At 38.7% G+C, this 23033-nt stretch overlaps 1 protein-coding gene across 7 annotated transcripts in view; it reads left to right on the top strand.

Annotated features, from left to right (window-relative positions):
• The window catches only part of LOC135478987 (peripheral plasma membrane protein CASK-like), a 288668-nt gene that overhangs the window by 209421 nt on the left and 56214 nt on the right, over positions 1 to 23033 (top strand). For all 7 annotated transcript variants that reach the window (XM_064758684.1, XM_064758681.1, XM_064758680.1 and 4 more), the window contains 2 exons: positions 8876 to 8953; positions 15843 to 15929. In XM_064758684.1, coding sequence (XP_064614754.1) covers positions 8876 to 8953; positions 15843 to 15929 — 165 coding nt within the window. The remainder of the gene's footprint in view (positions 1 to 8875; positions 8954 to 15842; positions 15930 to 23033) is intronic.

Here is a 23033-nt window from a genome sequence, read left to right as displayed (position 1 = left end):
TTTGAAATTTGATTTGAGCCTCAGATGTAGACAGAATTGTCCATTGGGCTTCCTGCAGACAAGAGATTAAGCTTTGAATTTGTACCTATACATGCTTTCAAGAGCCAATCCACCGCTATATTCCAACTGAATTGTTGGAAATTTGATTTGATGTTTAGCTCTGCTGGATGTGTCATTGGCAAGACTTCATGAATACCATGGAAATTCAAGTCAGGTTCACATTTGATGGCATCTGATTGGTGATTTTGATGTTTTGTCCACCATATTGCTGAGACACTTGTGGATTGTCTTACTGTGTACTGAAACATTTCAAGGAGATTTTATAGCCGAGAAGATATTCTACTGATGTGTTTGCCATATTACAGCGGGCTTGTTCACTAAGTTGCTTTGTACGAAAACATGTGTGAGTTTTGATTTGTCATCGCAGGCTTGTGTCGAGACTTGCAAGTCTAGATAACCTTGCAAGACACAAAACAGTTTTGTGACAAGCAGCACCCTGAAGAATCTGCAGCCTGGTTAGGATGTATTGCATTGTCTACTGATGCGTATGTCTACTGTGGTGTTAAGTTTCGGGCTCAGAAAGAAACACGGCTCAGCCTAGATGAGCTATGGTGCAGGCACTGATATCGCTACTTCCACCCAATGACAGTCAAACCACTATTTTGTATTCCACCACCAGTGTTGTGTTAAGTCTCAACGACCTTAGTGTTGTTCATGCGTTGAGCCCTTTGTCGGTCTTCCCAGACTTCCCTGCTGTCACAATGATGCGACAGTCGGACAACCCCGTGGAGATGTACCTGAGCGGGCGACACGAACGTGCCATCGTTCGTCTCTGCGCCGTTCTCTGGTTACTAAAGCTCCAGGAGCAGCGCAGGAAATCATCGTCCGAGGACTCAGGCCAGGCTGCCAGCTCAGAGAGTGCTTGTGTGCTGGCGCGCAGACTACCAAGACGTCGACCGCAGCATCTGGTATCTATGTGTCTGTCTGTTCTACTTCATAACACAACTTAATCCTCCATCATTGCCAATATTGATTCTGTTGTTTGCTAGTTAGGCTGCATAAGACTGCGCTGTTAGAAATAATGGCCCTGTAATACCTAAGTTGATATTGGTTTCTGTCTAGATAGATGCCCTCTGACAACTGTGCTTGTACACATCAAATATTTCTAGTTTTACATCTTGTATACGTCAAAGATTTCTCGTTTTATGTGCTCAGAGATGGAAGGATAAGTAGAAAACGTCCCTGGCACGTAGGACCATACTTTGTCCTCGCAATCAGTCCTTCCTGATATTAGAGACAATATAATATATAATAGTGATAAATATAATAACACATCATCAAACTGTTCTACAGTTTTTTGTCATCTAAATTTAGTAGAAGAGATATTTGGATTGTTGGTTTATAAAAGTAGAAATGGCCTCCTAGGTAGCAAAATTAATTGTACTAGCCTGGCCAAAATTCCATTTGCTTTGTCTGACCAAAATCCCATAGCCTTGTCTGACCAAAATTCCATTGGCCTCGCCTGGCCAAAATTCCATTGGCCTCGTCTCAGACCAGTCTCAACCAGTGTTAATATTGAGGCATGATAAACGAAAGATTTCTACTTTTAACAGCTTTTGTGCTTCAAAGATTTCTAGCTCTTCATGGTGTATGTACGTTAAAATACCCTGTTTATATCTGTTTATCCTTCATATCAACCAATTACATCATCAAAGGGTAGTGATATCTTTGCATTGCTGACAAAAAGAATAAGGTATACTTGTTCACAATCATGGAGCTGAACAGCTACTTTCTGGATAGGGCGTTTTGGTATCATCAGAACTGGTATTGAACAGATTAAGTTGTGAATCAAAGTTTATTTCATTTTTATCTTGCAGGATGATGCACATTTTTGTATGCACAAAAGAGGCCTTACTTCACTGGTTATATGTTATCCTTGACTAACCATCACATTTTCTTATTTGCTCTGGTTTTACTGTCTTTGCTGTAGTAATTTGAGACTTTGTAGATTATCATTTCGTAGCACAGTAATTCTTAAACCTTTTCACATGTTTGCAAGATGTTTATTCTAGAATATTCTGAAAGCATATTACTCGATGTGAACTGATAAAATTCTACTTTTTGTGAAACCCTGAAACTGGCCAATCCAACCAATGTAGCTTTATCTCCAAAATCAGGTTAAAATGTGAATAAAATGCACTGAAAGATACTCTTTTATTTGTGAAAATGTTAAGGAATGAAGGCCTAACAAAGACAGTGTTAATGAATTACTGTTATGGTTATTATGTTATATTATATTTTCGTCAAGTTGTCAGATGTTTCATAAAGCTACGCAATGAAAAATATCAAATGATGCTTATTCAAAAAAAAATTCAAAATTACCAAGAACATTTTATATAGGTGCTTAAAAGGCCAAGTCAAAGTAAAATCTTTTTTGTTGTAAAATTCCTATACTATTAAAAGTTAATACCAGGCATAGCTGAATCATTGTGCAGCTTTAGTATAGAACACTTGATGCCTAGGTACTTCTGACTGCAGTACACACTGTTGATGTGTCTAACAACTCCTAGGGTAGGGTATTAGTAGTGCAAATATTGTTTTAAGTTGCTAGAGGACACAGTGTGTTAGTTCAATCCTAGCCCCAGGCATGGAATCCTTGAGATACCTGTCCACATCCACTCTGCTTCTTGATTTACACCTGTCTTGTTGATTTACAAAACCTGTAAGACTTAAAATTTCGTTCTTGCTACTGAATTGTCATGACCTGATTAAGTAAAGAACATTATTTTATTTGTTTCCATCTTTAGCTTTTGTAGCTAATTTTACCTACCCAGTATATTGGCCTTCAGTACAAAAGGGGACTGGTGGGTATCTGTATTGTAAACACCTTGTGAAGCATCTATAGTTCTTATTATATATGTTCTACATATTACTTCTCAGAGAGAACATAATTTCTACCTAATAAATGGGGAAAATATAGATCAAATGTAAAACATCTTCCCAGTGAGTGGGAAGGTCTGGCATCAACCTGTGGATGGTCTGGGCTCTGTCCAGTTTCCTCCCACCATAATGCCAGCAGCCAGCGTATAAATCAAATATTCTTAAGTACGACATAAAACACCAATCAAATAAAATAAAGAAATAAAATGTCTTCGGTGTTGTATTTAAATGGAAATTGAGGAAGCAAGATATACATGTTGACCAAATTAAATCCCGCAAATTCAGAACATTGAGGATCACAAGATAGGGCGGGAACAGACCTGGCTAGTGTAGCTCATTACTGAATGACAGCAGCTGTATATACATACATGTACATGTAGGAGTTTAGAATGATATCAATATCAGCTTTGTCCACAACCCTTATGGTTTAAGTCACAAGGTAGCTTGTGAACAAATGTCATTCTGATCCCTCGTGATTACAGCAGGGATTCTTGATTTGCACCTGTCTTGTTGGAGGATGGGTCAGTATGTTTTGTGTGTAGGATAGTCTTGCTCAAAGACTAAAACACTAATGTGACTCTGGTCGAGTTGATCTGCATCTTTATTTCACCTGTGAGTGGGTGGGCCAGTGTGTGTTCACGTGTAACGTTGTCATGTGATATGGAGCAAAACTAATCCATGCAGTCAAACTCTTCAAATTAAATACTGTCATGTTTACTGAAACCTTGAGTATATAAAGTCCAACATGAACGTAATTGACATTTTCGAATCTTTGTGCTTTAGGCACAGTAGGAGGCTTAGTGCTGATAGCATAATTTTCTCTCTAATTGGACAAGGCTTGTATGATGCTTCCCGCGTTCGTCTGTCTGTCTGTAACGTGAATGAAATGTGAATGAATCTTTGCATACAGGTTAGCCATAGACAACAAACCAATTCTATGGCTAATTCTGTCTTTTACCCTGATCCAGGAATGGTTTTGAAATGGTTCTCCCCCACTGGCAGAATACGGCAGATTAGTTATGGTATTGTCCCTTGCTCTGTAGTGTGGGAATGTGTACATTTAACAGTTGCTGCTGCAGGTTTGCACTTTTGGTGTGCTTTCTAGTTCTGTGTGATACATGTATTCCTGCGGAGCATCATTCTGAACATTAGAACATTAATACCTAATCTGCATTTCTGGGGTCTAGTGAGTTCACGCAGATATAGTCTGGGGTCTAGTGTGTTCATGCAGATATAGTCTAGGGTGTAGTGAGTTCATGCAGATATAGTCTGGGGTCTATTGAGTTCACGCAGGTATAGTCTAGGGTGTAGTGAGTTCATGCAGACATAGTCTGGGGTCTAGTGAGTTCATGCAGACATAGTCTAGGGTCTAGTATGTTCACGCAGATATAGTCTGGGGTCTAGTGAGTTCATGAAGATATAGTCTAGGGTCTAGTGAGTTCACGCAGGTATAGTCTAGGGTGTAGTGAGTTCATGCAGACATAGTCTGGGGTCTAGTGAGTTCATGCAGACATAGTCTAGGGTCTAGTGTGTTCACGCAGATATAGTCTGGGGTCTAGTGAGTTCATGCAGACATAGTCTAGGGTCTAGTGTGTTCACGCAGATATAGTCTGGGGTCTAGTGAGTTCATGAAGATATAGTCTAGGGTCTAGTGTGTTCACACAGATATAGTCTGGGGTCTAGTGAGTTCATGAAGATATAGTCTAGGGTCTAGTGAGTTCACGCAGGTATAGTCTAGGGTGTAGTGAGTTCATGCAGACATAGTCTGGGGTCTAGTGAGTTCATGCAGACATAGTCTAGGGTCTAGTGTGTTCACGCAGATATAGTCTGGGGTCTAGTGAGTTCATGAAGATATAGTCTAGGGTCTAGTGTGTTCATTTAGATATAGTCTGGGGTCTAGTGAGTTCATGCAGACATAGTCTGGGGTCTAGTGTGTTCACGCAGATATAGTCTGGGGTGTAGTGAGTTCACGCAGATATAGTCTGGGGTCTAGTGAGTTCATGAAGATATAGTCTAGGGTCTAGTGTGTTCACGCAGATATAGTCTGGGGTCTAGTGAGTCCACGCAGATATAGTCTGGGGTCTAGTGAGTTCATGCAGATATAGTCTGGGGTCTAGTGTGTTCACGCAGATATAGTCTGGGATCTAGTGAGTTCATGAAGATATAGTCTGGGGTCTAGTGAGTTCACACAGATATAGTCTGGGGTCTAGTGAGTTCATGCAGATATAGTCTGGGGTCTAGTGAGTTCACGCAGGTATAGTCTAGGGTGTAGTGAGTTCATGCAGACATAGTCTGGGGTCTAGTGAGTTCACGCAGGTATAGTCTAGGGTCTAGTGAGTTCATGCAGACATAGTCTAGGGTCTAGTGAGTTCATGCAGACATAGTCTAGGGTCTAGTGTGTTCATTTAGATATAGTCTGGGGTCTAGTGAGTTCATGAAGATATAGTCTAGGGTCTAGTGTGTTCACGCAGATATAGTCTGGGGTCTAGTGAGTTCATGCAGACATAGTCTAGGGTCTAGTGTGTTCATTTAGATATAGTCTGGGGTCTAGTGAGTTCATGCAGATATAGTCTGGGGTCTAGTGAGTTCACGCAGATATAGTCTGGGGTCTAGTGAGTTCATGCAGACATAGTCTAGGGTCTAGTGTGTTCATTTAGATATAGTCTGGGGTCTAGTGAGTTCATGCAGATATAGTCTGGGGTCTAGTGAGTTCACGCAGATTTAGACAAGACAAAGTGGGAACGCTCACAAACTGACTTAGGTAAAGGCAGTGATTTTACGCTAGTTGCTAGACTGAATATATACATCCGTCTGTCAATTCAACAGCAACATTGACATGTACGGTAAAATCTTCTCTTTTAGTCGGAGTAGTTTGCAAGAACCCTCATCTTGTCTCACCTAAATCTGTGAGTACTCACGAGACTCCTGAAATACCGATTGGACTTAACAGTAGACAACATAGTGATGAGCCCCGAATGTTGTCTGAGAAACATTTACAGCCGTAATTAAACAAATAATTTAAAAAGTGGAAACCAGAAAATGCCTGGCATTAAGCATGCAACAAAGTTAAAGGCCAGGAGTGCCTTATCAATTAAACAGTAATAGCCGCACACTTTTGAAAGTGATTTGGTTTTTTTACCTGTAGCCTGTTCAGTGTAATACTTCATAGTGTTGGAGAAAAGAAATTGGGCTTTCCAACTTTTATAAATTGAATGCGGACCTCAAGCAACCCGGATTTTAAATTAAGCCGTTTTGGATTGGCGTAGATGAGAGTGGGGCATAACACCAGAAGCAGCTAAATGGCTTAAGCCATTCCGTTAAAATTGATGCAGGATCTAGCCACAGAGCCATGGAGGATTTCACTCCAATCAGATGTCTGTTTTAACAGTGACGAGATCAATAACCCTGAAGCTAGGGTAGCCTGATGCCCTGAAACAATCCCCACTGAACTCGCTGCTCAAGAAAAAACATGATGTCAGAATTGCTTTGCATTTAGATGGAATGTTTAGGCGAAGTTGTGTGTTCAGCGATTCCATGATAACGCAAGTACATGCCCATACAGTGTGTCTGGGGGGTTACGTGAGGGAGACCTTTATGGTTTCTAATCCAAATGTAATGATGATATTCAATATATTGCTCTTTTTTACTAGGGAGAGGGGACAAAACTTTTTTCAATGATTCTCAGATAATGTCCGTAGATGATACAACAACATTATGGGAGTTTTATGAATTTTCTCACATGCTAATATCAGATTCATTTTACTAGGGGGGAGGTTGTTATTTTTTAATGATTCTCAGATAATGCCAGTAGATGGTACAACAACATTATGGGAGTTTTATGAATTTTCTCACATGCCAATATCAAATTCATTTTACTAGGGGAAGGGACAAAACTTTTGTTGTTTTTTAATGATTCTCAGATAATGCAAGTAGATTTTTATAAATTTCCTCACCTGCTAATATGAAATTCAGCATTCAGGCCCCTTTTTATGGGATGGGAGGACAGAGCATTTATTATTCTGTCTGTTATGTACAGGTTGTATTTGGTGAGTTTTTAACATATATTGTTCATGTAGTGTCCCTCGGAACATTAAGCCAGGAGTTGATATGCTGTGTATAGTTATTGTGTTTTCTGGGCGTTTTATGATTTGTCTTAGTTGTACAATATAGATACCCATTTGTAAGGTAATCTTGGCCTAGTTTGCATTCACAGCACCCAATGTTTAAACTAATCATCACTACACTTCCTTGGAACAGCGGCAAATACACACTCAACAAATGTGAAATTGATCAAATGAAAAGTGAGGAGAACGTTAGGAATTGAAAGGTCTGATTGTATACACTGCAAATTTTCTTGATGTTTAATAGATATAGATAAACATGTTCATGATTTAAATGTCTTTTGTGTGAGGCTGATTCGTCAAAGTCATGTGATAACTTCTGGAATTTATCTTGTCTGTACTGTTTGAGGCAATTTATCCCTCGCCAAGCTGTGACACTTCAGCAACATGTAGAGCACGATAGCACGAGGGAGATATTCCGTCGTTGATTCACGATGTGCATTATTACAGTAAACTTTTACTGTAAGTCAATGACTTAGTGTACACATTGTGCACTGTATTAGAATCAGTTTTAAAGTAAATGTTAGCAGGGGTACAAAAAGTGCAGCGTGTATTGTCCTGAAGGGAGATATTCCGTCGTTGATTCACGATGTGCATTATTACAGTAAATTTCAGAAGTCAATGACTTAGTGTACACATTGTGCACTGTATTAGAATCAGTTTTAAAGTAAATGTTAGCAGGGGTACAAAAAGTGCAGCGTGTATTGCCCTGAAGTTTTACACAAAGCACAATGATGCGAAGGGGATGCTCCATCGCTGATGCTCTGTGAACGTATGAATTACCAAATTCACGATTTCAGTTTTTTTATGCATAGAGCTGAAGTTTTGTATTCGTGTGCCTCCTACAGGCAAGTTCTTTAGTAACATTACAACCAAATCTAAGATTCCCTTTGTGATGATATATAATGTGTCAGTCAGTACAGCACAGTTATGTCCATCTTGTGGTTAATAGATGCACATGTATAGGGTAGTTTTACACTAAAATAGTAACTTTTATGAAAAGTTCCTGAAAATGATATGAATTTGTTAAATTATTTGGCTTTAAGATGCTAAATTAAAACAGTATTTACTCAGCTGATCTGATGTATATGTAGGATTAAAGTATAGAAGTGACTACCCTAGTGAATTTTGCCCTAGAGGGGAATTATTTTATTTCCAGGATGTACAACTCATAACAGTCTGATATATTTCTAAATTTCTGATCATTCATCTTTTGCATTTAGACTTGTGTCATTATGTATTAATTTACAGTTCTTCACGTTGTTTAGGGTTTTTTTTTACAGTTTTAATGTTCCGCCTTTTCTATCCACTCTTTATTTCCAGTTGTTCCCTTGTGTACTTTTGCCCTGCATTTTCCATATTTTACTTTTGTTGTCGTTCGATGTCTATAGTTCTTCACAATGAGTTTTAATATTTTTAGGTAATTTATTTATCGTTTATTTCCAGATATTTATTATATTGTGTCTTGGAGTTGTCATTTATGACATTTTCTGTACTTTGTGCTTAATTTGTATTTGAGTTGTTATTATGGCGGTTTCATCTTGTGTATTTAGAGGTCTTTACTTTGTGTCTTTGAGTTGTTATTCATGGCGGTTTCATCTTGTGTATTTAGAGGTCTTTACTTTGTGTCTTTGAGTTGTTATTCATGGCGGTTTCATCGTGTGTATTTAGAGGTCTTTACTTTGTGTCTTTGAGTTGTTATTCATGGCGGTTTCATCGTGTGTATTTAGAGGTCTTTACTTTGTGTCGTTGAGTTGTTATTCATGGCAGTTTCATCATGTGTATTTAGACATCTTTACTTTGTGTATTTTCAGCTCTATGATAAGATCAACACCAAGTCTGTATGTCCTTCCAATCCACCCAATGCTGATGCTGCATTCAAAGCAAAAGAGGTAAGATCAAATTTTGTTGTCAATCTCCATCAAGGATGTCTTACATATATTTTTGCCGTCTAGCTTTACATTGTATTTATGTAATTTAATGTTGTGAGTAATATGATGCTCAATGTGTCATTTCCGGCCAAGCAGCTAAGTGCTTATGATGGTAAATTTCACACATGACTAACCTGCCCGTTTTTCCTGATTTGGAGAGTTCTATTGATTTTAGAAAGATGTTTTTAGGTTTGCTTGGTACATAGGATGATATTCTACTGGAAAACTTTATTTGCCTCTAAAAATGCAGTTTTGGGGGCACAGTGTTAGGTCATATAATGTAGTTCTACTTTAACGAGATGAATGCTTTTAAATGTATCTTCGTAGTTGTGTGACTTTGGGGAGTTTGCCTTCCCTCTTACTGTGTGTAGAATCTCTGATGACAAGAAGCTGACGTATGCCAGCACTCGTATCACCATTTCCACAGACTCATCTTCATCAAAAACCTCAAAAAAAAAAAAAATGTATGACCTCCTTGTCTTTACGTCACATGTGGAAATGTTTGTCAGTACTTCACCAGAGGTGGTTGGTTTTCTCTGGGCGCTCTGCTGTCCTCAAGCCATGTCAGCAAATGCTATTAATATTGTCAGTGGAAAATTCTTGATAATGGCGTTAAGCAAAAGGAAGTCAGTATTGCAACATGTTCATGTGCGAAGTATGGAACGGTGGAGTTTAGCGAGCAGGAAATGACAAAAAGATATTGATCACTGATATTCTGATTGTTCGGCCAGCCTTGAGCAAAGTTAATTTGAGGCTGAACACGACTTGCAGACTGCGAATGCATGGGTGTAGAAAACCAAGGGAAAAAGAAACGGCAGAATTCTGTAAATGCTGGAAATTCCATCAAACCGTTTTGTCAGTGGCGCCAGAAAAAAAAACACCTGATGAAAGCAAAAACGGATAAGTAGCCGTGCGCTGAATGGTTGGGATTGATAAGAAGCCCATCTAGCATGCTGTGGATCAATCCATGGCGGCCGTGGTAGAGTTTGGTCGCCAGCCAGCGTGTTGCGACAACAATATTATAATTCCTCATGAACACAGCAGATAATTATGCCAGTTTTCCCCAAACCAGCTGTGGCAGGGTCATGAGGTCAACCCATCATGCATATTCATTAGTTGTGGTTCTGCTGTTTCCTGTCTGCGTAACCCTTTTTTCTCCCATACTTCTCCCAAAAGGGAGAGAGATGTGAACCTGAGTATGTACGTCTGTATGTTAACTTTCTGTAACTGCACAAAAAGTTGTCCGATATGATACAATGTTGCGTGCTAGTTCAGTGTGTGGAACATAGCTCTGATCACGTTGGAAAACCATCCATGAAAGAGTTTTGAATGTTTTGGCAATTCCATGGTCTCCTTGGTCATTCGTTTCCGTGCATAGTTCTTGGATACTTAGGCTTTGTACAGAATCTGAAAAACTTTTGAAAATCCTTGAAAATGAAAAGAAAAATTCTAAGCCCTGGAAATTTATCTTGAAAAGTTAATTAGCCAGTTCCTGGAAAGTACAGAATTCTGACATCGCACAGTAAGTTCTTCGTCACATTTCAGCGCGAGTTGTGCTAAATAGCACTCAGTCTCCAGCTTATTTTTACATGATATTTGAATGATGTTTCATGTTTATTCTCAGTTATTTTCCTGTGTGTGTTCTGTCTGCCTGTTTGTAAAATAAACAACCAGATATTGGCTTGCTCCTCTTCAATGTATTGGCGTACAAGTTCAGGGATTTATAGTACCAACTGAGCAGGTGAATTTTTTTTTTTTTTAGAGAACATATGTGCTTGCCGTGGGAATGGGAAATTCTTAGCTCTGCACTCGTTGAACATCAGTGGTCAAGTGTTGACAGTTCCCGATATTCCACCGACAGAAAGTACTAAAATTCAGGTTTCACAGGATTAAGCTAACTTCTTGTTATTTAGGCCACAACAATTTAAATTATTTGTGTTAAGAGTAGAATGAACCTTTCTGACAGTGTCGGAAGACCATTCGAAAATGAAACTAAAAATCCTCAGATTTGGGGGAAATGTGAACTCTCCCATGGCCAGCCATTCTACCTCTTACTTATTCAGAATGCCTTGAAAAAAAGAAAGAAAAATTATCTAATACATTAAAAGCGGACAAAAGTATAAGGTGTAGTATCAGTTTGATTTTTATTCCATTTATGGATTATTTGGTGTCAGCCTGCCTGGAAAATATGAAATAAATTTGATGTCACCCAAACTGAGTATTTAAGTTTTAATATGTCAGCATGAGTCTATAGGGGGTGGGGGGCATGTCTTACATCCTACATGTGACTCTTTGTGTGTGAGGAGTTGTTAGCTGTGGCCTGGAATATTCAGTTAATTTACACCTCAAAAGCCTTTGAATTTTGGGTAGGAAAAGGGACATGAAATCAGTATGCTGGTGCTCTGTCAGGTAGCTATAGGTGTTCTGCCAGGTAGCTGTTGGTGTTCTGCCGGGTAAGTGTATGTGGTCTGCCAGGTAGGTGTAGGTGGTCTGCCAGGTAGGTGTAGGTGGTCTGTCAGGTAGGTGTAGGTGGTCTGCCAGGTAGGTGTAGGTGGTCCTGTGTACCATTGCATTCTACTCAGTTCTCTCCCACCCATAAACCTCTCTTGTAACATGTGGACAATTGTTTAGGCCAGAAACTATTAACACTATTAGGTAAGTAAATAAATAAATATATCATGCTTGTGTGCATATAAATATGGCCTTCGAAATTGCACAATAGCCGACATGTAGGTGTAACAGTGGATCATTTTATGTGCCCCATGGCAAGTCAGATATTTGTCTGCTCACATGTAAAGGCTGAAGCCCACAGAGTTCATTGATCTTGGTTAATTGAAAGTTTCCAGGTGTGTGGTCACATGACACACAAGTGGGTGGAGCTCAGAACCACTAGTGCCATGGGGTAACTTTTCCATAACAGGTGGTGTAGAATTCTGGGAGCTATGAATCAATGACACCAGTAGATATTGCTATGGCACTAGTGCCACGGAGTAACCTTCCCATAATAAGCTGGTGTAGAAGTGTGGAATTGTGGGAGCTCTGAATTGATGACATCAGTAGATATTGCTGTGGCACTAGTGCCATGGAGTAACCTTCCCATAATAAGCTGGTGTAGAATTGTGGGAGCTCTGAATTGATGACACCAGTAGATATTGCTGTGGCCTGTTTCACTAAACTTTTGTAGCCGTCTAAGGTCTGCTAGTCGGCTAAGTGTCGTTTAGCCGACTACCCTAAGTAGGCAACGCAAAAATTTGACTAGGCTGTTTCACAAAAGTAAAACTATGTAGAGTTTAGAGGGTTTACCATAGCTGGCCGCTCTTCGTCAGTCTGACTGATTGAATCAATGATGATTATTGTTAAAATTATATCCAAGATATAAATATATTAAATTACTGTGTCTAAATAACAGAAAGAGGTGATATTTTGTCTTGCAATTTCCTTTTTGACACAGTTTGTTAACAAAGGGTAATAACTCTTAGCAGATGATCGAAGGGAAACAACAGCATATGCTTTACGGTGGTTTGTATGCTTTAAAAGCACATTTGTGTGCTGTAGGAAGATTATGTATCCCTATTTTTGGTAGAAGCAATAAATAAACTTTAAAAATGAGACAAACAACAATTTTAAAGTCAACTTTGCTGTCTCCTAGCCACCTCCAGAGCTGGTTAGGGATTTTAGACTAACTTTCAAAATCTAAAACAGAAAGCTTTAGCCGATAGCCAGACATTTTCCTTGTGAAATGGGTTAGACAAAATTGCTAGTCGGCTAACTGAGTTAGGTGTCTTAGCTTAGCCTTGATAGACTTCTTGAGAGACAGGCCCCAGGCTAGAGCTGAGCAGGAGATATTGGTATTGGTGGACTACTGTTCTTACATCAGTGCACGTCTTTGTTAGTGACATCAATTTTACTTGTGTTTAAATCGTCGATCCTGCGCTAACAAGAATGTAGAATAAAATAAAATGAAAAGTTCACCTTTTTGTTTCACCTGAGTTTCATGTTTTTGGGAATTTCTTCTGTTGAAGGGTTTTCCAGTAATGTAAAGTGAGAGTGTGAGACAGCCCAGATTCCCAGAAATTTGAGGAGATTTTTACTTCTATTTTAACAGGGTGCGCACAGCCTTTGAAACATTTTCATTTTGAAGTATTTGAAAGTCCTTGAAAAAGACAAATACTCCTGAAAATTTCTTGAAAACCTTAGTTTGTCCCGAACTTAAATATTGTCTGTTGACCGCCGAGTCTGTATATCAGGAGCTCGCTGATAATTCTCCCATAATCAGGGCTTCCGCTCCCACTCGCCATATTCACAAATTTAGAACAATTTTTTGGCGACAAATTTATTTACTTAAGAAAAAATACAAACGTTATGCAAAATCTACCATGAGAGTTTTATGGGTTTTTTAGCAGATTTTCGCAATTATTCTTATGAAAATAATCCAGTTACTTTCATTTCAATTGGCCTCATCTCGGCGAAACAACATCAACACAGTTGTATGGCCATTACTTGACAGATATCAACAAAGGGGGTTCAGCATTGTTGCAAGTTGACTTACATTAAATAATGCTTGTAATCATTTTTGTTAAATAATCGAATGAGAATCATGGCATTTTGGGGAATTCCTTTCATCGCCAATTGTTAAAAAAAAGGAAAAAATTATCAAAGGGAAATAAATCAAGGTAGAGTTACACCTATAAATAAAGCTACCTCCCATGAAAAATTTAAACTTTTCCACTCAATAAACTATTTTTTTTTGGATCCGAAGTAAATTAAATGTTTTAGAATATGTGCTGTAACATAAATGTGTACGCCGTCTGTTTTTTTCCTGTCAGACTGTGTTAATGTACTGATCATAATGTTGCATTTAAATAAATTGAATTTACAAATTAATTTCGTAGCAAATTTTTCTGATAGAGGAAATTACATTTTACTAAGATCCTACAGATAGGTTGAAAAAAGGATGGATTTTTTTTCAAAAAACAAAAACACGCTGCCAAGCATTGGTCCAATATTTTGAAGGCAATTGTTCTAAATGTAACATTTGATAAATTCCAGATATAGCTAGAGAAACCAAACTGATTCCAGTGGCTACACCAAAGGAGATAAAAACGAATTACAGGAGACGTACAAGAGTCATGGTCGCTAAGGAAGTATGGCTAAAGAAAAGTAGCATTTACTACAAAATCTGATGAGTGGCTAAAGTGACTGGCTGAATGAAAAAATAGTGAAATACTGACCCAGAGGAAGCCCTGCATAATGATATATGGCGTTCGTTTTTTTGACTGAGTCAAGGCCAGGTCAAAGAATGTGTCGCATTACAGAGGTGAAGGGCAGATATTTCTTGCAAAAGCAAGTGTACTATTCTATATACATGCATGCAAATTAAAGCATCTATAATTCAGACTTAAAATATAGTCTGTAATTTACACCATGGTATGTTTAAACTAGCCTTGAAAATGACAAAAAACTCCTGGAAAACTCCTTGAATTTCATTTTCATACACCTGTAGGAACACTACATGTTATTTCCCTGATGACAGTGAAAAAGAAAGATTCAGTCTGCCTGTAAAACAAAAAACCTATACGTGCAAGTTGTCCTGTTGCAACTAACTAAAAATCGATTCATTTACGTGTAAATAGCCAGAGAAAATTTTAATGAAGGAATGTGTTTTCACAATTTGCCCCATTGTCATGACAAATACTCTTAACAGCATAGTCAGTCTGACAGTATCAACATTTTCACCTCTGTTTCTAAGACTTGACTACAATACTGCTGAAGTGGGATTATACCCTCATCATCAGGTCATGCCACTCTGTTCTTCTCCGTAGATCTATTGCTCTACCCAGCTGCTAGAACAGATTTTTGTCCAAGGTGAATAAAGGGAGATAACTCTGGTTGGTAATCTGAAAGGACTCTTCTCTTAGCCTGCGTGTGTACAGTGTATTTATGGGTAAAAAGCTGAAGGCTATGATGTGGAGAACATAGAAACCTTTTCAGATTTCTACATCGTTTTCCAACTGCAGCTGTGAACTTTCAATCTCATGAGGGGTACTCTACTTGAACTGTAGGCTCTGAAGCAAACCTTGTGCCCATAATGAACATTCAAACTTAATTTCACACCTTTGGGTGGAAGTTCGAGATTTGTTTCGGTTTGCCTCCTCAACTTGTGTGAAGTGGACATGAAACATTAAGGGGAGACAACTGTTGGTGAGTTTTGCTCAGTCTGCCGTCTCAATACAGACACTACACCCTGTTCACCCGACCTGTAGGCATAGTAATGGTTATGTAAAACTGTTGTCAGGGACGGAATAAGTGCCCAGTGGCCTATGAAGGACATAAGAAAAAAAAGTCTTGTGTACATGGCAGTAAATGGCAGACATGAGTGAATGGTCTGTTATTAAAGATTCTCCAGGTGTTCTTATGCTAATTATCTGTACCCATTTTATACATGTAGAAACTATACAGGCATTTTGACATGTGAGAGACTGAAATATTACCCTGCCTTTTATCCAGATTTTTGTTTGGATGCCAGTTTGGATGCCACTCGCGTACCATAATAATATACTTGTATGTGTTAAGGTAGCCAATAAAGTCAACAAAGCGTGTAAATGTGTTGACAGTGTTTAATAGGTATTATTTGATAATGTATGTATTCACACAGCTATATTCTTTTCTCACTTTATTCATTTATTTTTATTTTTTTTTTGCACCTTTTTTTTTTGTACTCTAACAGCTGTGACCTATACAGAGAACAATGGAAGCCGAGGAACGTTATGTAGCCACCCGGTAAATAATACAAGATATTGTGCGTATCAGCAGTCAGATCAATACCGTTTTCCTGTGGTTTATTTTGTAGGTTTTGCAGACAGTTGAAGATGCACCTGAGCATTTACTGGAGGAATGTGAAGAGCTGCGAGATGTCCTCTCCAAGCCGCACTTCATGGTGAGTACTCTACTTTTGGTCAGTTTTGTTTCAAAGTTTTCTTTGTATAGTTTTCAGAAGACACAGAAACTACTAGCTCACTACCAGTTCACCACTCGCTCACCACTTGTAGGCTTTCTTTGTTTCAAAACAGTTTCATTGACCTTTTTTATCAGTTCCATTGAACTTATGAAGTATTTGGTGGGACCTCCGTGGCTCAGTTGGTTAGCGAGCTAGTGCAGCATAGTGACTCAGGAGCCTCTCACCAATGCAGTCGTCTTGGCTCAAGTCCAGCTCATGTTGGTTTCCTCTCCTGCCGTACACAGGAAGGTCTGACGGCATCCTGCAAATGGTCGTGGGTTTTCCTCGGGTTCTGCCCAGTTTCCTCCCACCATAATGCTGGCCCTCGTATAAGTGAAATATTCTTGAGTACGGTGTAAAACACCAATCAAATAAATAAATGAATATTAAGTATTTGGCATTGGATATTACAGTGGTTATGATTGGTTGCTCATTTTGAGACTATCCAATCGTAATCAGTAACCGGCCTGCAGACAGACCAGTGGCAGGCTAATAACAGAATACTCACGGATGGATTTTCTGCACCTAATGGTATCGTTATCACTGTGATTCTTCAACCTTTTCGCCCGTTTGTCCGGTGTTTATTTTCCTTCGTATTCTGAAGGCATTATTCTGTGTAGATTGACAAAGTTATACTTTTTGTGGAGCCCTGAAAGTGTCCAATCCAACCGATGTAGTTTTGTCTCCAAAATCAAATTATAGGTGTGTATAAAATGCTCTGAAATTTGCTCTTTCATCTACAAAAAGGTTGAGGAATTAGAGTATAATTATGTTCAGTTGAACAAGTTTTTCTGCCACTTATGTCATCAGTGGATGCAATGTCTACTCAGAGTGAATCAGATTGTGTGAATGTGGAATGTCCTACTGACAAAACTTTTATATGCCTGGATGGAATTCTAGATTTTAACAGAACCAGGTTATGGCACAATATTTGAGAATAAACATGGAGGTTTTGGTGTAAATCTGTGATGTTTTTATGCGAGGAAGCAGTGTAAGCCATACTGGTCAATTCCCACAGTTCCCCTATGTAGTAATTCTGAACTAGTGTCACAAGTTCATTCTGGATGGTAACTTGTTGCCGGGATGAACTGAATTACACAAAAACAAGTGTAGAGATGAGACGGCAAAACCAAGAGAAAGCATGCAAGCATGAAGGAAAACTTCAGCAGTTATGTTACATGGAGATTTTTATTTCAGAGAAGAAATGCATTTTTCCTGGTGATGTGTGTTTTATTGGCGTGATATGGAAGTAGTCTGTACTTGTTACAGAGAAAATTACTTAAGTTTTTGGAACCCTGCACTTGGGGTTTTTTTATTGTTGTTTGAAAATGTCTTAAGGACACATATGAGGTTAGAGTTTTAAAAGCATTTTGCCCGGCGTTTATAATACACTTGTACTGGGACTGCATCAAAAGCATGCATCAAGCCTGAGATCATCTCTTAAAAAATGACTCGAAAACGTTTTTTTTTTTTGTTTCATTTTTGGAAGAAATCGTTACAAGATTGCCAAGTCAGGTCATGCGAAAAACATGTTATGAAACCTTTTTTTGTTGAAATATTAAAGAACTTCTGCTTGAATGGGTTTTGAGAAAAGCAATTTTTGAGGTCTTTAGAGCTGAACAGGAAGAAAAATTGCAGTTGCCTCGCGGAAGACTGTTTTGGAATGTTTTCTCTCCTTTTTGATGTGCTTTGTTCAAAATGTTAACACACCTTATTTTTTTTATTCCTCATTTTCTAGAACTCGCAGAGAAATCCAATTTTATTGTTCATACAGGGCAAGAAAATTGTATCGGGCGTGCGGTATTCATTTCAATCTAAATGTCTCACGGAAAAACCACTGGCGCCCAAGATGGTTTTAAATTTGGAAAATTTGCTGTGGATGCCTTATTTGCAGGCAACAGATGACCCATGTTTTATTCAGTTCCTTTTTATGATTGGACGTTTTGAATTCTCAAGAGCTCTTTCCCTGCCCACCCTGTACTCCCAACTCTCCATGCACAGCTGCCTTATTGACTGCTGATGAGATTTGACATCCCTGCACTGAGACTCAGTAGCCGTTTTATCCAACAAGAACGCTATGACATGAAAATAATTCCAGATAAAATGTTTTAAAAATAGTCTCTAAGGCTTGTATCTGAGTTTTCAGAAAGGCATATTGATGCCAATGCTCTGATTGATAGCATTTCTAAATCCTAAGAGCGTATATACACATGACAACTTTTATATGTGTTTTAGTATCATACAGAGATTACTAATTTACATGTATTATCAAAACAATGTCAGAATCAGTGCTTTACTTTTTGTCCAGGATAAGAATAAGTAAACTTGGAATATGACAGCCAGTTTATTTTTGGTAGTTTATGGTCAATTTCAGGGTGGTAGTCAGTTTCTGGAACTCAGAGCAGGTTTGCTGACCTCTCATGGAATTGCCCAGGATAAAGTAGATTAACAACGACAGTTTATTTTGTAATTTCAGACGCTAGAAATCAGAACTTTGTAGATTGCACTGACCTTGTGTAGAAATTCGCATGATAACGATATTACAGAAGATAACTTTGATATTTTAGTATTTACCGTTAGAGTTAGGTGTTGAAGTATAATGTAATGTATCCAGGACACGAGTCAGTTGATATTTATACAGCGTCATATCATGATCACACTGTAGTGTTATCTGCGATGTGGATAGGAAATGAATAGATAGCCTGTTTTTGACTGTTCTCGTTCACCTTTCATCCAAAACATGCCAAATGAAGAAATAAAGAATGACTAAAATCTCCAGGTGGTGTAGAAATTCAACAGCATATAATAATGAAATCATACACAATTTTACGATGAGCATAAAACTTTTTGATCTTGAATATTATCAGTTTGAGACAAGATCACATTTATCAGGTGGCTCACGTATAAACCCTTCATATCTCGACGTCAAACACCCGTGTATATACATGTACAGCAGCCATCATTTGTTATGGAGGTTACACATCAGTGATCACATGACCAGTTTCTAAAACGTTCAGCACCGAATAAACTTAAGAAAGAGTTAAGAAAGTATTAAAACTAAGTCACGCAAAGAGATTCAGTCAGCAGTTACAAGTGTTAATAGGAGGATGTAAGGAAAGTATGTAGTCAAATAAATTGAATCCGTATTGAAATTCGAGTTGTACTCCAATTGCTATTTCATAAGTTGTCCTTTATCACAATATGACTCTTGCTGTAAATACTTGTTGTTCTCAATTTGTACACCTGATTTTCAGCTATTTCAAATGTTTAAATCTTAGAAATCTTATCAAGCACTTGCTCTCAGGGTTTGCCCCAACTTGTATCTTCATACTCTGTTGTAAATGGCCCCTTGCTTGTGGACAAAGCATAGTCAAATTGTGCTGAAGGAAATGACATGACGGACAAATTGAAGCTATTGAAGCAAACAAGACAGTGGGATGATGGATCGGTTCCCCGAAACCGTTGAGCCGTTTTCAGACCTTATGTCCCTCGTCTAAAGCCTTAGTATTAGATTGGTTTGTGGTTAAGGCTAGGTTCATCCAAATGTTCATTACTTCATTCCCTGAGACCAAACATCCCTCTCCACCCCACTCCACCATCCTCCCCCATCCTCCCTCAATCTATGGGGTATAATGTCTCATTAGTTCAGCGGCCGATGGCGTATATTGTTGATCGTTGTACACCCAACAAGTGAAATGCCAGGTCTTCTGTAAGAGACAAATTGCAGCCATTTTGTTGTCCTGAGTGATGGTCCAGGATTGAGTGAAGCTAACCCTCACAGCTTTAGCAATGATTAACTGGAGTAATGTGCACTGTGATCTTCGGGTATCCTTGCATACAGACTTGTGAAACCCAATCCAAGTGTCCTGTATTCCAACCCTATGGGAATTACTGTAGGAATTTGAGCCAGGTGTTTACTAAAGGAGAACATAGTCATAACTCTGGCATTTGGCTCATACAACAGAAATTACATATTTTGCAGCCTTGACTGTTTTTAATAAGTTTCAAAATTTGGAAGAAGCAAATGGTGCGAACATGTTGAACTTAGTTTAACCATGGCTAGAATCAGTTTTTGATGTATCTATATACTGGAGTCTGTCAACAATGTTATCTTTGAAAAACATTTAAATCCAGTACTTGTTTTAGAGCGGTGGATTGAATACTCACTGAGATTCAAGGAAATGAGAAACTTAAGTGCCTTGATTCTCAGTAGAAAACAAGTTGCCATTACAAATATAATTTGGCAATTTGCACATTTTTAGCAGTTTTTTACTTTCATCTCAGTGACATCTTTCATTCAAAATATACTTGTATGAGACCCTGGTCAACTCCCAGTCCAAGCTAGGCTAGGAAGGGTGCAGATCCAGTCTGGTGAAGGTCTAGGGCTTTGTTGCTATCAGTTGTGCAAATTTCCAGGCCAACACCAGAGGCTACTTAATCAAAATTGTGTGGATTGATGGAGAGCGGTGTCAAAAGTGAAGAGCGAAGGAAGAATAAGGAGACCAGAAATGATGATACAATGCCACCGTTTGGATCCGTATCCCCCCCCCCCCAACCCCACACACCCCAGTGGCCATGAGAGTATTTGTCTGCCTGTTGGTTGTCCCTCCATCTACACACTGCCTCATCTCAGGATCCTGGTCGCAGAGCATGAGTGGTCTCATCATCAACTGGCTGTAAACTGACAGCTCGCGGCGAGATTGATTGGCCTAACAATGGCTTGTCGGCCTGAACAGCTAGGAGAGACGCTAGCGTTCGGTTGCTGGACGCTCTTGGTGACTGTCTGTCTTGAGAGAGCCACCTGTACATGCACTCCGCTCCAGTTCTGTGAGTGATACAGCATTCTCATCAGTTGACTCTATCGCCGGGGATTTATTATTCTGTGAGCAAACAATATATACCTGGAGCCAGTCTCAGTCGTTTGATGCTCAGGGATAATCCACAGCGTTTTGCTGTCTCAGGTATTTACTACACATATTTGACACCTTTACCATCACCTTCTGCGTTCTCACCACATCTGTTGCTTCTGGCATGCTCACCTATCAGCTGTGTGTAATCCTTCCCCATTGGTTGGATTTATCTGTGATTAGCATTGTAGCTTTGTTCAGGTTACGGTTTGATGTGTTAGTGCTCTTGTTGTAGCCTGGATTTGTGATCGTATCGCATGGACTATCCTAGCTGTTTGATTGATTGATTGATTGATTGATTGATTAATGGCTGGCTTTGTGCTCACTGCCACTTTTACTGTACCTAGAACAATCAGATTTCAGAGATCTGGGCTCAGTTAGCCTGGATCCTTAATTCATGCACCTGTGAGTATATCTGCTGTATACAAGGGGTGAATTTGATTTTGTAGAGAAATTACGCAGAGCTACCTTTTGCTGTCAAATTCGTACAATCAGTTTCATGGTCTCCTCAAAAAAAGGATTTTCCGTTTCCATTTAAATTTTCAGAGCTGTGCCTGCTGTGAGTAGTTTCCAATTCATTTTTATGCTCAGCAGAAAGGGAACTGAATAACAGTGGTTGAAGAATAGCTCAGGTCATATAAAGCTCTGTTATCTTTATCTGCATCAGTGCAATGACAAATTTTTGTCTTCAAAATGACAAATGCAGAGCTGTTCCTGCTGATTTTTACACTGTTCTAAAGAAATGGACTGAATGCAGTTGTTTAAAAAATAAATTTGGACACAGACATGCATGTAAAATTCTTCTTCATGCGTTGACCAATTTTTTGTGAGTAGCAAATAAAAACATAAAGCTGACCCTATGAATATTTTCATTATCATTTGTGTACTGTTTTGAAAAGGAACATTAAATGCAATTATTACAAGTAAATAATTGACCAGTTTTTTCTGTATTGCAAGTGATAATGCCTACAGAATCTTACTCCTTACAGAACATGCAGTGCTCCTTTTGCTTTACACCACTGCCGCCAGTAGCCAGTTTTGTACAGAAATCTTGAATAATGCCAGTCACTGGTTCACGATGATGAGTCAGGGAGTTATGTCAGAAAACACAAACAATCTGTCTCAACCTGCGTCTCTGACAATACTTTATACACATGTATTATCTTAAGTATGTACAGCATGATTCTAACCAAAACCTAAAACAGTTTTATTGATGAATGCTGATTAAAGAGTTCCCAGGGAGGACACATGTGATGAGGCTGATGATATTTTGAAGTTTCAGATAGTTTAGGTTAGAAATTGTGTATAAATCATCAAGAGCTTTAGCACTGTTTCTGGCCCACCGACAGTTATTTATTTCCATTTTCCCATCAATTTTCTGAGCTATATGCATTGGCATACTCACTGATATGGTCTGTAAATTTGCTTTGCCATTTCTTCTTCCAATTTAAAAGCTTTTTATGACAGAAATTATATTATTTCATGTCTTGGATAATAACAGTTTTCACGACAAAGTCACAAAAATTGAAATTGCTCTCCATAGATTCCAGTTATAAGTGTGTGCTATAAACCCAGCTATTGTGTAGACATGTGACCTCTAGCATTTGTGTAGTGTGTGGATTACGTTTGTACTCACATGTCTGGTGTGTTTTTGTCTTCTTTCCTTTCATTATACCTACTTTGTTTTTCCAATTGTCATTACCCAAATATTGGTTTTTGGAATGATTGCCAAGGGAGGGACATAAAATAGAGGTCTGGCGTGGTGTCAGTTAAGTTGTATTGATTTTTGTAGCTGAAGCTCTCTGATGGTGTCAGCTCTGTGTCCTTTACTGAACACTTTAGCGGCTTTTCTTCACTAAGATGTGCTAACGATGGCAAATAACGGCCGCCATCACTGTTATTTACACCTTCGGGCAGACGGAATACTCTGAGGCTTGTACGCTGGCCTGGGATGACCCGTGGATTCTTGGAAAAAGATAAACTGAAGTTGATGGCTTTTTCATCACACGAAAACTCATTTAAGGGACATTCCCTCCACGGTGATTTATGCAGGCATAATAATCAATTACCGATCCTATTTCACTAATAGCCTGTCTCAAAATTGTCAGCTCCGGCTTGAAAACTACTGGGAGGTTTT

This window comes from Liolophura sinensis, chromosome 12 (genome assembly GCF_032854445.1).
Source record: "Liolophura sinensis isolate JHLJ2023 chromosome 12, CUHK_Ljap_v2, whole genome shotgun sequence".
In the NCBI taxonomy this organism is placed as follows: domain Eukaryota; kingdom Metazoa; phylum Mollusca; class Polyplacophora; order Chitonida; family Chitonidae; genus Liolophura; species Liolophura sinensis.
The sequence above is the reverse complement of the archived record's forward strand: the minus strand, read 5'-3'. Positions and strand labels throughout refer to the sequence as shown.